Source organism: Aquarana catesbeiana, linkage group LG10, assembly GCF_042186555.1.
Source record: "Aquarana catesbeiana isolate 2022-GZ linkage group LG10, ASM4218655v1, whole genome shotgun sequence".
NCBI classification, from domain to species: Eukaryota; Metazoa; Chordata; class Amphibia; order Anura; family Ranidae; genus Aquarana; species Aquarana catesbeiana.
In genome coordinates this window covers 215889863-215904913 of record NC_133333.1, presented here as the reverse complement: position 1 = coordinate 215904913, position 15051 = coordinate 215889863, and the positions used below count along the sequence as shown (strand labels likewise).

General features: G+C 41.4%; 1 protein-coding gene across 2 annotated transcripts in view; it reads right to left on the bottom strand.

The window, feature by feature from the left end:
- FLI1 (Fli-1 proto-oncogene, ETS transcription factor) overlaps window positions 1–15051 on the bottom strand; it is a 136781-nt gene that overhangs the window by 41113 nt on the left and 80617 nt on the right. For both annotated transcript variants that reach the window (XM_073603288.1, XM_073603289.1), the window contains one exon: window positions 10750–10818. In XM_073603288.1, coding sequence (XP_073459389.1) covers window positions 10750–10818 — 69 coding nt within the window. The remainder of the gene's footprint in view (window positions 1–10749; window positions 10819–15051) is intronic.

Here is a 15051-nt window from a genome sequence, read left to right as displayed (position 1 = left end):
TAGGAATGAGTGGTGATACAACCCTGTTATGCTGTGAATAAGAAGACGGTAGGAGTAAATGAGTAGTTTGGCAAAAGACTGTGGGCAGGGCTGACACCACCAAACTGTATGTTGTAGCCTACAACAGGACTTAGGAGCTGAGTGCATTTCTGGCAGATCAGCAGGTATTTTCGGTACCTACCAGGTCTTTTAAGGGTTAAACATGGGAACATGTGCGCGTATTATAGATATGTACTACATACGTGTGTTTCTTTTTTTTTTTTATTTGTATTTGCCATGATATACACTTTACAGATAGTATAGATAGGTATAGTATTGGATAAATGACTCAGACCTTAAAGCCAGGGGAAAGTGTGCATTACTAGCTGCTTCTCACAGTGTACATTAGAGGAAGACAGGAGAACAGAGCCCACCTTATTTCCTGGCTTGAGGACATCAAGCATCACCTAGCTCTTTCCTTCCCTGCCTGGCTGGCCCTGGCCCACCCCTTTCATTCATTGGATTTCAGTCCTTTATATTCATGAAGGCTCAGCATCACAACTACCTAGAATGGTCTGAAAGCAAATGAAGTCTGCCTAAGGATGACCATTCTTCCAGGTTTAACATCTATACCTGTCAAGGTATTTTGATATTTGCAGCACTTCTCCCAAGAGCCAGCCCGCTGCTTGTATGGGGGCCGAGGGCCCTTGAGAGGAGAACTGAGGCAGGGTGCTGTGATGTGTTTGGGAAGATATGTTTAGCGTCCTGCCAGCCTCTCTCACCTGCATCCCTCTGTATTGTATAGAGAAGTACAAAGTCCCAGTGATGATGTCTCTGCAAATAAAATAAGGTATGTGATGAAAGTGGAAAGGTTTTATTTAAACCTTTCAGTAGTTGATGGGGGGGGATTGCAGAGCAAAATATAAGCATAGTAAAACTTTGGCTTACATAAGTTTGAAGGATCACCTATTCATCATGTTTGGCTTTCCGAACTCCCTATTACATTTTTTGGGGGAACCAGTCGGTTGCCACATAATGCTTTTTTGTGTTAGATTGATTTTATTTGTGGCCCTTGGTTAACATTTCATAAAGCATTTCCTATTTCTGAAGTAGCACCATCAATACTAATACATTTGTGATTAAATGAAATGGAAGCTAAATGGTAACTATGAGGCCAGGACTTCAGCGTAATGGAAAGAGAACGGAGGCAAAGTTTCAGTCTGCTCTCTCTAATCTCCAATAACATAGAGAAGTATAACTATCCATAAATGCGGCCAGCAATAAATCCGGCCGGGGCTGTGATGTGTGGGATTAAATACTCTTCAGCGAGAAGCACAGTGCTGCGCAGTTTGTAGAGGCGCTTTTTATATGCCATGCCAACCCTGGCAAGCTACGTACCAGCACAAAACACCTTTTATAATAACTGACAGCAGCAGAGATGAAAGATGCTACAAGCTTGGGAATGTTGGAATAATATTTTTTATGGGAATTTTTAAATTTTCTTTGGACCAGAGAGATGGACTAGATTAATGCGTCGTGTTTTAAGTATGTAATGTTAGGTTTAGCTTGCTAATTTAGTTTTTTATTTCTTTGATTTTCTTTATATATATATATATATATATATATATATATATATATATATATATATATAATCTTTTTATTGTATATGTGTTTGTCCAACACTTTTTTTTTTTAATAAATAAAATATTTATTTTAAAAAAATATGTAAAGGAAAGCAGCAGAGGCCATAGCAAACCTGAGTCTCATGAGGATTCTATTCATATAACAAAATTACTTAAAGCGATTTTAAACCCATAAGCAAACATTTATTAGATTGCAGCTTACCAGTTCTTAGATGTGTTGGCTGCATTTCTTTCTTTCTTTTTTTTTTTTTAAGGCTTTCTTTCTTTTATTCTACCCTGGTGATTCAGCCAGTGAGGCTGGGTTCACACTTGTGTGATGACAGATATCGCATGCAATTCGCAAACTGTATAGCTGAAATCGCATGGCATTCACACCAAAATGGTGCAGGACCCTTTTTTGGTCCGCACTGGAATAGGATCACATGAGTGCTCACACCTATGCGATCCAATTCCTGCACCATTTGACAGTTTGCATTGCGATCTGTGAACCGAACTGGGGGTGTCATTAACTTTACATTGACACCTGCAGCAGTTTGCAGATGTTGGTGTGAACTACCGGCGAGTGACATGTGATGCGTGAACTCGCACTGGTGACCGCATCGTACTAGTGTGAACCGGGACTGAATCTGTTGTTTTTCAACAGAATAAGCTGTTATGTAGATGTAGCAGTTGGAAGCAGTAGCAGTTTGAACACTGACAGGACACTGACTTGCCAAGATAAGCTTTTATTTATTTGTGCAGCAAGGTACTGTACTACAGAAACATGGAGAAGGTGACATCTTCCCCTTTACAATCAATTTATTTTCACTTTTTACTGAGATACTGATCTTATGCTGCACAATTCTACTCTAACTAGCATTGAGAGAGCTAAAGCAAAGCATTCCCTAAACCTCTATGCAGAATGCTGAGAATTCTGGGAGTTGTGGTTTGGGATAGCAAGCATATAATGGGACCCATAAACTCTTCGAACTACAGATCTTAATTGACACTGTGCAGGTAGGAGAAGTGGGGAGAAGATTCTTATTAAACCAGCTGGAAAAGTTCTGGGTTTTGGCACCAAGGAAGAGGGAGAGAGAACACCCCTGTCCGAGTAGTCCCCTGCCAGTGGGGATGCAAGTCTAAGATTGACAGTGTGGACACTCGGGAGAAGCGCAGTACTACCCGCATTACAGATCCTGCACCGCTGATCACCTAAGGCTTTCATGGAGAGACCAAAAAAGGGGCCCCCTTCTACAGCAAGCATCCACAGCAGCATCCGGGGAACTGTTGAGAGGGTATCTGCCCATTACTGACATTGCTAGCAGAGACTGAGCCACTGAGAGCATGACGCCAACTGCATCCAATCCATACTGCAGCTAGACCAGCCCTATACTATACTTCTACCCAGTGGCAGCCTGTCCATACGTCCGGCTGCTAATCTACATGCGGGGCGCTGGACGCATGGATTCCAATCATGTTCTTTATTTTTTTAAGAATGTGATTAGAGCCAGAGGCTCTAATAGGTTTTAAAAAAGGGTGGGCTCAGGGCGGAGAGCACTAAGGTGTCGTGGGTGCACTGTCACCCCCCCCCAGAAATATACCACCAGCCGCCACTGCTTCTACCAAACCTATAGTGCACCCATACCAACCCTATTCTGCAGTTATACTGAACTGTAACGGCATTTCACTCGCATCTACACTCTACCTGTACCACATCTATCCCGCACCTTGACTGCATCTTTACTGCAATTACGGTATCTCACAAAAGTGAGTACACCCCTCACATTTTTGTAAATATTTTATTATAACTTTTCATTTGACAACACTGAGGAAATTACATTTTGCTACAATGTAAAGTAGTGAATGTACAGCTTGTATAACAATGTAAATTTGCTGTTTGCAATTAGTCGTTAACTAATTGGTTCAATGCTTGTTTCTTCATTATTCTTCATCTTCATTATTACCAGATAGTACTTTCAGTGATTTTCTGTGGTATTGTATGATTTGTATACTCAACCTATCATGTCAGAATGATCATGAGGTCAAGGTAAACAACAGAGGACCCATCTAAACCAGCAGCTCCTACAGTGGTAGCGCCATAAAGGAATAAAGCTGTTGCTTAAAATGTGTGAGCTGGAGTTTGGCTTCAGATTGTCAGTGTATCGATATCTCCTAGCACATCTAACACTACCTTCCCCTTGAGACCAACAATACTGCTGTCCAAAGGTGTCTGTTCTCTCTCCTTTATCCAGGGTGTAGGCACCCTAATATGGGAAGTGTGTTACTAGCCAGATCATGAGGTGAAAGCAGAGGAAAAAGTCTAAATACATTTTTGGTTTTGGGTTTTAGCCTGCTTTAATCCAGGATGAAAAACAATTTCAAGGCAGACATTCATAGCCAATCATATCTTTTAGTTCATTCACACAAATCCCAGCAAGACAAACTGCAGACTATGGTAAAACAAAAACAAATCTTTTCTATGTAGTTCTCTTTTAAAAGTTTATGTATTTTTTTACTTCAATATAACTGTGGTCAAATGCCTATGGACAGACATGATCTTTGACGTGTTTTGATCCTAGTCTGAATCCACCTGAGCTATTCGACCAAGAAGTTGTCCCTGCACACCACCAATCATAATTGGCCGAGGCATTCCTCACCCAGAAGTCGCATGTATACATGGCCTGATGCTTTGGCCCAGTACAGGTGAGAGCTTGTTGTTTCCAGTTTGTGGTTCAAAGTTTAGACTAGGATCTGAACACACCTTAGCTCATCCCTATTTGTGGATGAATGACCATCATACCTACAGTATATATCCACAAGCATGTGGACTCCCTTCCCAATGAATTCAGGTGTTTCCAATGAAGGGTACTATTACTGCTATACCATACAAAGGCGATTAGACAATTGTGATCTTCTAACCTTTGTGGTAACAGTTTGGGAAAAGGCCTTTTTCAGAATGACTGCACCCCTGTGTACAAAGCCAGCTCCATAATTACATGATTGGACCAATTTGGTGTGGAGGAACCCAACCCTACTGAATACCTTTGGGATGGTCTAGGTCTTCTCATCCAACATCATTACCCAACCTCACAAATGGACACAAATTCTCACATACAAACACCAAAGTGTTGTGGAAAGTCTTCCCAGAAAAAATATTTCTAACTATAACTTTTATAGCCGCAAAGAGGGTCAACTCCAAAATAATGGCCGTGGTTTTGACATTGGGTCTTCAACAATCTCATAAAGGAGAGACAGACTGATATCCACAAACTGTCCACTAGCTGAGCAGGCTAGTGATTTAGAAGGCTGTGTCTTGATTAAGAAAATAGTTGAATGTTTCTGAATTACGGCACTGGCTGAACTGAATTACAAATAGTTTGGCAGGCAAAACAGTTCATGTGAATATTTCTACTGTTTATTTAGCTGTTTTGATGCCTTCATAGAAAAGAGGTTAATTCTAGTTAAAAATGATACAGTAAATAATACCATATATAAACGTATTTACAATATAGGTTAAAGTAAATAGTAGTGCTGATTGGATAAATAATATAAATCAGTAAACCCAGGGACAGGTGACAGTGATTAAACCTCATACATTAGTAAACAAATAAAAAAAATATTAAAAAATAAAGTCCGTGATTAAACAGTCCATCAATGAAGCCAGGAAGTTTTTAAACAAACAAAAAAAATGGATACAATTGTCCTGATTGTGAGATCTTTAAAGCTTTCACCACACCACGTGCAATCAGTGTTTCCACTCCCCTTTGGTTATGCACTCGCCAAATAACGATGCTTTCCACTCTCATGCTCGGCAAACCAGCATCAACCCTTAAAGCGGGTTAAACATCCAAAGATATCCAGATGTGTCACCCGATATCATGTATTTAGTCACAGCGCCCTGCCGTACGGCCCACCTCTGGCCTAAGGCTTGGGGTTCTCCTGACACCCCGATAGGAGCTGACCTGACTCCTGGAATGAGACCTGCTGTCTTCCGGCTTCTGGCTGGGCACCTCTGTCTCTTGTGTTCTGGCTGGTGCCCCTAACCCCCAGGTGAGACATTCTGTCTCCCACACTGGGAATAGTCTCTAAACATTTTTTTATTTGTTTACTAATGTATGAGGTTTAATCTCTCACTGGGTTTACTGATTTATATTATTTATCTAATCAGCGCTACTATTTATTTTAACCTATATTGTAAATACTTTTATATATATATAATTTCATTTAAAGTAGCAGCTTTTGCACATTGAGGGTACTCCTGGAGCAGTGGTGGTACCTAAAGAGTGAGTGCACGGATCTTTTGGACGAGCTGTTTTGAATAAATATTACCAATTAACACTTTTAAATGTAGTTCAGAACTTGACACCCTGTGAAATATCGAACATGAATATGATCCCTTCCCCATTGTAGGAGCAGCGTTGTCACCCTGGGGCAAGACTATAAAACACTTCCCGCCTAAGTATGCAAATGAGGCAAGGGGTAGGCATTTTATAGTTCTGTCCTAGGGTGACAACTCTGCCCCTGCGCATATAGAGTGAGTGAGCGTGGGTACCCTAGAATAAAAAGTGAATTACTTGCAGATCATCAGGTAAAAAAAGCCTGAAAAAAAAAAAGAGAATGAATGCAGCCATCACATCTAAGGACATCTATTTGGTTTAGATCAGGGGTATCCAACCTTTTGACCTTCCTGGGCCACATTGGAAGAAGAGGACTTACTAACAGTAAGGATAGCTGATGAGCAGAAAAAAATAAAAAATCAACATTTTTAGGTAAGTTTACAATTTTGTGTTGGGCCGCATTTATAGCCGTTTTGGGCCCCTGGTTTAGATACACTTGACCTTATTTAGCATTATGTGTGTAGAACATATACAGGAAAACCTCAGACTGCGAGTAACGCAGTTTAAGAACGTTTCACAATATGAGCTATTTTTAAAAAAAAAAACCCTGACTCGATTTGCAAGCATTGTCTCGCAAGACGAGCATGATTCAAGCCTCTGGGGTGTGCAGTATCGCATGTGGCCAGTGGGGCGGGGGCACCAGTGACATTCTGTGATGCTCGGAGACACTCCGTTCCCGAGTGTCTCCGGTGCCCCCGCACCTCTGGCCATATACAGTACTGCATACACCAGCATTCACTGTGGAACTAATTATCTGAGTTTCCATTGATGCCTATGAGGAAACTCGCTTTGATATACGAGTGCTTTGGATTACAAGCATGTTTCTGGAACTAATTATGCTCGTAATCCAAGGTACTACTGTATTAGATCTGGTTACAATCTTTTTTTTCTGGTTGTTTGCTAGGGCAGAGGATACATTTCTTCTCCCTCTACTGCAAAGGTGGACAAGGCAGAGCCATACAAGTTCCTGCATGGCCGTCATTACTGTGTTTTGCCCTCTTTCAGCAGTTCTCCTTTCCTTCTCAATGACCTTCCTTGGAAGGGTAACTGTACAGTATGTGTATAAAGAAAGTCATCTCTTGCTTCCAGTTTTAAATGTTACAGATTTCCCTAACTATGATAACTTGTTATTCTTTACAAAAAACTCATTTTACAATTTAATAAAAGTTCATTTTTTTTTAAAGACACATTTGAAGGCGCTGTTTCCTCAGCCTGGCTAATGCCATTAAAGCAGTTCTGTGGTCCCCCTGGGGAATCAACAGCGCTCTGTATAGCTCCACAGAACCAGACATCTTGTGATGTCACTGTACCTTCCCCCAACCACAAGTCTGTGCTCCCCTCCAGAGAAGCATGTTACCTCTACAAACAAAGCTGCACCGGACCGCACTGATCCATGAAAGATGGCATCACACTATGCATGCAATAGTTACAAAATATGTTGTAAACCCAGCTTTCAACTGTATGTAAACTGTCCCTGATGAAGTTCCAACTTTACAAACCTAAAGGGGAACTCCGTGTAAATAGAATCAAAATAAAAAAACTTTAGTTTTCATGGACAAAAATCAGTTATGTTTAATGCTGCTGGTATGACTGCCTGGGACCTCTAAACTATTTTCCCATAATCAACTGCAAAGCAAAAATTAGGTTGACAGTTCTGGGAAGTGTTTAATTGAGAGGTGTATGTTAAACTTCTGAAAACCAAAGTTGAATTTTCCCCCTCCTGGGCACTTGTTTTCTTAAAAACACCTTAACTGACCAGGACTATATCTAAAATTGGACGTGAGGAGTGCATGATTCCTGTGGGCTCCCTGTGAATCCCCTTCCCCAGTATTCTTTTTTTTTAAACCCAATAAACATTTCCTGTAGTCTTCTTGCCTGTCTGATAATATCATTAGTTCATTAGTTAGGAAACCCATTGATCTTGAATGGGCCTCAATGCAAGTAAAAGTATTTACATATTTTGTGTTGGGGTGCATTACAATGCATGTGCGCTGCAGCACAATATGTTAGTTTTAAAAAAATGGCACACAACACACTGCACTACAGTACACACATTGGCATGTGTTTGCAATAATCTGCAGTGAATGTGGATGGTAAATGTGATCCCCCCCCCCCTCCCAATATAACTGGCACTTTAATACATGGGTCATGGTATGGTCCTGATATACAAGTCACTTGATTGCCATACATCAACCACCGTTATTTTCCGGGCAGTTGAGATATTGCTCAATTGCAAGCAAGTGAAGTTCTGAAAAGTGTTGAGTCCGGAGTCCGATAGGGAGCAGTTCCATTAGGTGAAGTTATTTTTTTACCTGAGTGAGTTTGTGGATGTGTCACCAGAAGCACACATAATGTGGCAATGTTCCATTTAAAGTGTCATTAAACCCAGGCTAGTAAAACTCTCATTACATGTTCTATACCATATGCACAAAGCCACTAAAATATTAGTTCTGTGTAGAGTGAAATATACCAGGTTGATCCTGCCTTCAGCTCTCCCTCCCACTGCAGTCCACGCTGCAGCCTTAGATTGTGTGGACAAGCCGTTGTCTACTGTGCATGCTCCAGTTTCAGTTCCCTTCTAAGCTCTTCATTTCCTCCTTCTTATCTGTGCAGCCCACATGAGTTTAGAGTCACACATGTGGGCGTATACACAGTAGTAAATGACACCCCCCTCCCTCTTCCTCCTCCATGTCCTCCTATTGCTAAACACTATGGGGACAGGATATACTATGATGATTGATTGCATTCACTAAGAAACTCACAAAAATGCTTAGCTGCTGACCTTTAATATTAGGACACTTATCTGTCTTGGAATCCAGCGATGTCGGCACCGAAGCTGATACTTCCATCGGCTGTCAGGTGCTGCTGCTGCCATTGCTGGTAGGGGAACCCGCCCGTGAAGCCTTGGGGCTTCACAGCCCGGCCCCTACTGCGCATGCGCGAAGCACACTGCGCTCTTACTGGCCCGGCAGCAGGGGAAGGAGGAGGAGGGGGCCGAACTTCTGACGTACCTTGCCGTGGCGAGGTCCGACGAAAGTGGAGACAGGGTACCTGTCAAAAACAGGAACCCCCCCCCCCCCCCCCCGTCGCACATTTGGCACCTTTTAGGAGGAGGGGGAGAATTAGATAAGCAGAAGTTCCACTTATAGACCTTCCGCCATGTACTGTAAATAAAATTATTAAAATGGTTGTAAAGGCTGAAGGTTTTTTACCATGGTTTTTACTGAAAAACCTTCAGTGTGCAGCCCACCTCAGACCCCCCCCCCCCCCCCCCAATAATTACCTAAGTACGATCCAGCAGGTTCCCGGGTCTCTCGCTCCTCATTTGTTGAGTTGCAGCAGCAGAAGCTATTGGTTACCTCTGCTGTCAATCTTTTTTTTTTTGCGAAGACTCTTGAGAATAAAATGGCGGTTGTTGCAATATTTTATGTCACACGGTAGTTGCGCAGCAGTCTTTCAAACGCAATTTTTTGGGAAAAAATACACTTCACTGAATTTAAAAAAAAACTAAACAGTAATGTTAGCCCAATTTTTTGTATATTGTGAAAGATGGTGTTACGCAGAGTAAATAGATACCTAACATGTTATGGTTTAAAATTGCGCGCACTGGTGGAATGGCGACAAACTACGTAACTTAAAAATATGGTCAATCAGCATCAGCCTTGATGGATTAAAGAGGATGTAAAGGTAAATGTGTTTTCACCTTCATGCATCCTATGTATGAAGGTGAAAAAACACCTGGCAGTGAACGGCCTCCAACCCCCCCGATTTACTTACCTGAACCCTCGAACTTGTCCCACGTGGACGCGCCTTCTCTCTGCTAGGTGGTTCTCAGGTGTTGATTGGATAGATTGATGGCAGCGCAGTCATTGGCTCCCGCTGCTGCAATCAAATCCAATGATGCGGCCGCCGGGGGGCGGGGCCGAGTTCTGCATTCCCAGGGGGTTATCTGATGCCCGAGGGACCCCAGAAGACCAGGATCGGGGCCACTCTGTGCAAAACGAGCTGCACAGTGGAGGTAAGTATGACATGCTTGTTATTTAAAAAAAAAAAAACCTTTAGTGTCACTTTAAGGTGATTGGATCAAGGTGTCTGTGCTACCTGCATGGATATACACTTCAGGCGTATGTTTCCTAACACTCATTAAAACTGAAGAGGTGGATTGGAGAAGCTATGAAATGTCTCCAACAATACAGAACAAGTCCAGTTGAATGTGACTACTTCTAGATATACCATGACCTGGAGAAATGAGAAACAGACCTATACAAAGAACGCTGAGCCAGTCCCTTCAGTCTCTGCACCAGAGGAGCTTACACACTGTCACCTGCACAGTCACACATTACTACTATACACTCATATGACTCCGAAATATTCTGCAGTGCTGTACAGAGAACACTGAGCCCAGTGTCTTCAGTCTCTGCACCAAAGGAGCATACACTCTAATGCCTCTCCACAGTCATACAACATTATTTAGTATACATTTACAACATACATGGCTCTGACCTATTCTGCAGTGCTGTTCAGAGAACTGTGCTGACACTCGTTAAAACGGCAGAATTGGTTTGGATAAGCTACGAATCAACATCAACATTACAGAACACGTCTAGCAGAATGTGACTAATTACTACTAGGTATACGATATACAGAATCACTCGTCTGACATGACCCACAAACTGTTGGTAAATTTGAAGATCTCAAGTATTCATCTCCAAAATAAAACACAGAAAATTCAAGATAATAAATGTACTGACCTTCTTTGGGGGTCCCTCTCGACGATTGCTCTGTGTGTGAAGGTGCAGTGTACGCCAGTGAAGAGCTGCCTGGAAGAAGAAGGTTATAGTATCAGTTTAACCTAGGTGATTGGATAGAAACATGTTTTCACCGGATACAAATGCTTTTAAGGCTTAAAAATTGATAAAAATAACTCCCAGATGCACTTATTGTAAGCTGCTTGGAAAATATGAACTCTTCAGTAACAACCTGTTTTGTAAATTCAGTTTTGCTGTTGAGTATTACATTATATCAATTATAGCAATCAATCCAAGATAAACAGTTGAAGGAGCGAGGTGCTTAACGTGTTGCCCCGAAAATAAGACTTTTAGATTGTTTTATATTCATTTTGGCTACAAAATCACACTAGGGCTTATTTTCAGGGGATGTCTTATTTATTTACGGTATGTACAATGACAATCATAAAGTGGTTGTAACCCTAAAAAAAAAAAAAAAAAAATCCTGATCCTTTAACCAGTTCCTGACCGACTCAATGGCACTGCTGCGTGAAACCCCGTAGAGGTTCCTTTAAGAGCCATCAAAGGGCACCCGCCCACTGCACGGCGGGGGACCCGATGTGCGTGGCCGGCAGTTGGGATCACTGCTGGCCACGCACGATCATGTGCATGAGCGCCAGCACGGGAATTTGTGTGTGTAAACACACAAATACCTGTGCTGTCAGAGGAGAGGAGACATGTCATTTTGTACCTAGTAAGTAGGAACAGATAAATGTCTACTCTCCTACTCAGTCCTATCCCCATACAGTTAGAACACACTGAGGGAACACACATTTAACCCCTTGATCGCCCCCTAGTGTTAACATATTTCCCTACCAGTGCCATTTACACAGTAATCAGTGCATTTTATAGCACTGATCACTGTATAAATGTCAATGGTCCCAAAAATGTGTCAAAGGTGTTTGATCCGTCCGCCGCAATACCGCTAAAAATCGCAGATCGCCGCCATTACTAGTAAAAAGAAAAATATATATTAAAAATGCCATAAATCTTTCCCATAGTTTATAGATGCTATAACTTTTGCGCAAACCAATCAATATATGCTTATTGCGATTTAAAATTTTTTTTTTTTTTTTTTACCAAAAATATGTAGAAGAATATATATTGGCCTAAACTGATGGCGAAATTTGTTTCTTACATACATTTTTGGGGATATTTATTACAGCAAAATTTTAAAAATATTGTTTTTTTTTTTCAAAACTGTCGCTCTTTTTTTGTGTATAGCGTAAAAAATAAAAATTGCAAATGTGATCGAATAGCACCAAAAGAAAGCTCTATTTGTTGGAAAAAAAAGGACACAAATTTTGTTTGGGTACAGCATTGCATGACCGCGTAATTAACAGTTAAAGCAACGCAGTGCCAAATTGTAAAAAGTGCTCTGGTCAGGAAGGGGGTAAAACCTTCCGGGACTGAAGTGGTTAAAGCATGATAGACAGCACAGTCCTTGTGCTGTGTCTTTTACCCCTCTCTATGTTCTAAAAAACCTGGAATAAAACAATAAAATGTTTTTTAAAAAGTTCCTGTGTCCCCTGTCTTCTCTACCCCTGTCAGCTCAGGAGTCAGCATTATGACATTATATAATCGCAAAAATGGTTAAAGTCATTGTAAAATTATGTAGTCCGTTTTGTAAAAAACATTATTTAATGTGCAGTGTGTCTTCTTGTGTAACTTTATTGTGGAAAATACTGTATTTACAGTGCCGCTGGGTGATCACGGATTACATGCTCATGTGACCCGCCGGAGCTCTTCTTTCCCGCTCCGAGCACTGCAGAGGTAAGGGCCGCTGATGTTAGCCAAGAGAAGAGTAGATCTCCGGCGGGTCACGTGAGCGCCCAGCGGCGCTGTAAATAAAGTATTTTTCACAGTAAAGTTACAAAAGGAGACACACAGCACATTACATAATCTTTTTACAAAACGGATTACATCTTTTTACAAGGACTTTAACTAGGGCTTATTTTCGGGGTAGGGCTTATAATGCAGCCATCCCAGAAAATCACGCTAGGTCTTATTGTTGGGGTGGGGCTTTTGGGGAAACGGGGTAGGTTCAGATTGCAGCAACCCAGAGCATGCAAACAGATTTCACTTTCTGAATTCAGACTGCTACAAGATACATTTTGATTGGCTGCTCGGGGGACAATACTTTGCATCTGACACGGTCTTATACAATAAGTCTGTTTGTGATGCTATGAATTATTCTGTTATGCAGGGACTAAAGTGTATGCTTGATTTAAAAAATTAATTTTTGGGTGTAAGTCTGGGCATAACAAAAAAAATAAAAAATATGCAGTACATCAATGTAATATATGCTAATTCCCCAGTGTTTTATTCATGTAACAACAGCCAGCAAGCACAACACTCAGCTCTTAAAGGATAAGTTCACCTTTAGGATAATGTTACATCTTACACCCATATTTAGGGTGTAACATGATCCTATACTTCCCTCCTCCAGCACTCCCCGCACTGTGAGAGCAGGCCTGGGATCTTCTCCCCACAGCCACTGCCACTTTTTGAAAACAGCGCGGCTCTGCCAACACAACTGTGTCATTTATTTACAGTTTCCTGTGAATGAATGAACTACAAGTACTGTCCGCTGCCACGGCGGATGGCTTGTAGTTCTTAATGAACTGTGTGGGCGCTGGTGAGTGCTCTTGTTGTTCATTGTTTCTTCCTGCGATTCAGTAACTGCCCATATGGTAGGTACGGGCAGACAGCTCACAAAGAGTCTGCAGGAGCAGTAGTAGCCTGGCATTGCAACTAGACATGTTCAATTAGTTTCGGTCCAAATATAAATTCTGACAAATTTTTGGTTATACGGAGATTCAGATGTATCCAAATTAAATGTATCCGAAGTATTTGTTGAAATTTGTTTTGATTATTCGTTTTCTAACAAATTCCAAATTTTCCTAAAGATTTGAACTTGGATCAGTCAAAAAATGATCATTCGATTCAAACTCTGTGTACAAAATAGCCGGTTGTTAAGGAGCGGGCCAGGAAGCCGGCCGCCGTGTCCTTAACAACTGATGACTCATCAGCTGTCAGCGGGCTTTCCCACTGAGAGCTGAAATGTAAACAAAAGAATGCCGACAATAGAAATTTCAGAAAAATAAAGTGTTGGGTCCCCCCAAAATCCATACCAGGCTCTTTGGGTCTGGTATGGATTCTAAGGGGAACCCCATGCCAAAATTGAAAAAAAAAAGTGGGGTCTCCTCCCAAAATCCATTCCAGACCCTTATCCGAGGAGGCAACCTGGCAGGCCAGAAAAAAAGGGGGGAGAGCGCTCCTGAACCATACCAGGCCACATGCCCTCAACATTTTGATGGGGACAAGGGCGCCCCTGAGTTCAGGGGCTTTGGCAAAAAAACACCAAAAGCTCCTAAATGTGGGTTTAGGTGCAGCAGGGTGCATGAGGCTTTACATACACAATGGAAATTTTTGCAGCTGCTCCTAGGGGCATCAGATGTTTTTTGGGTTTTTTTTTTTACTGCCTCTAAACTCCCCTGCATGTTAGACTATGTGTCCATGCACACACAGGCTTTAGTTGCGTTTAGTGGCAGGGGCTTTTAGAGGCAGAAAAAAAACCCACTGCCAATGCGTACAGGAGCAGTGGCATTTTGGCAGAAAAAAAGATCAAAGCTTGTTAACGTGTCTAAATATTTGTTAACACTAGGCGCATTTAACTCTTGAAAATGAAAAAAACTAAGTGCGCTCACAGTCAAGTGATCAAAAATATGAGTAGAATAAATTAACTGTATAAATTGATATAATCAATAAATAAAATAAAATACATCAGCTGTAAATAATTTAATAATAAATACCAAGTTCAAAAAGTACTTGTGAATAGATTGTGAATTTCAATACTAAATTAAATATATAATAGGTGACCTAACATGAAAATAAATATAAAATAACCAAATTTATAAAAAGCAGAATGATCAAAGTTCATAAATTGCTAGTGCATTGGAAGATAAAAAAACAAATAATAATAGTAAAGATAAGTCCAGTTCATTCATAGAAAGCTCAATGAAGGCGCACCAATCACATGAAGGAGAGTCACATATCCACAGGTCATTGAACACAGCCCGTGTGAGTGGAAAAGGCGGAAGGGAATGTGAAGGGATATCCAAGCAACCAGTGAATCCAGGAGACCATAAAGATGGACCCTTACCAGAAGCGGTGGACCTCCTTAATAGCAAAGTCTTATGTGTGTGCAGATACAGCCCTCTGCAGGGACAGATGGATGGCAGCGTCCGGATCCACAGAAGGCAA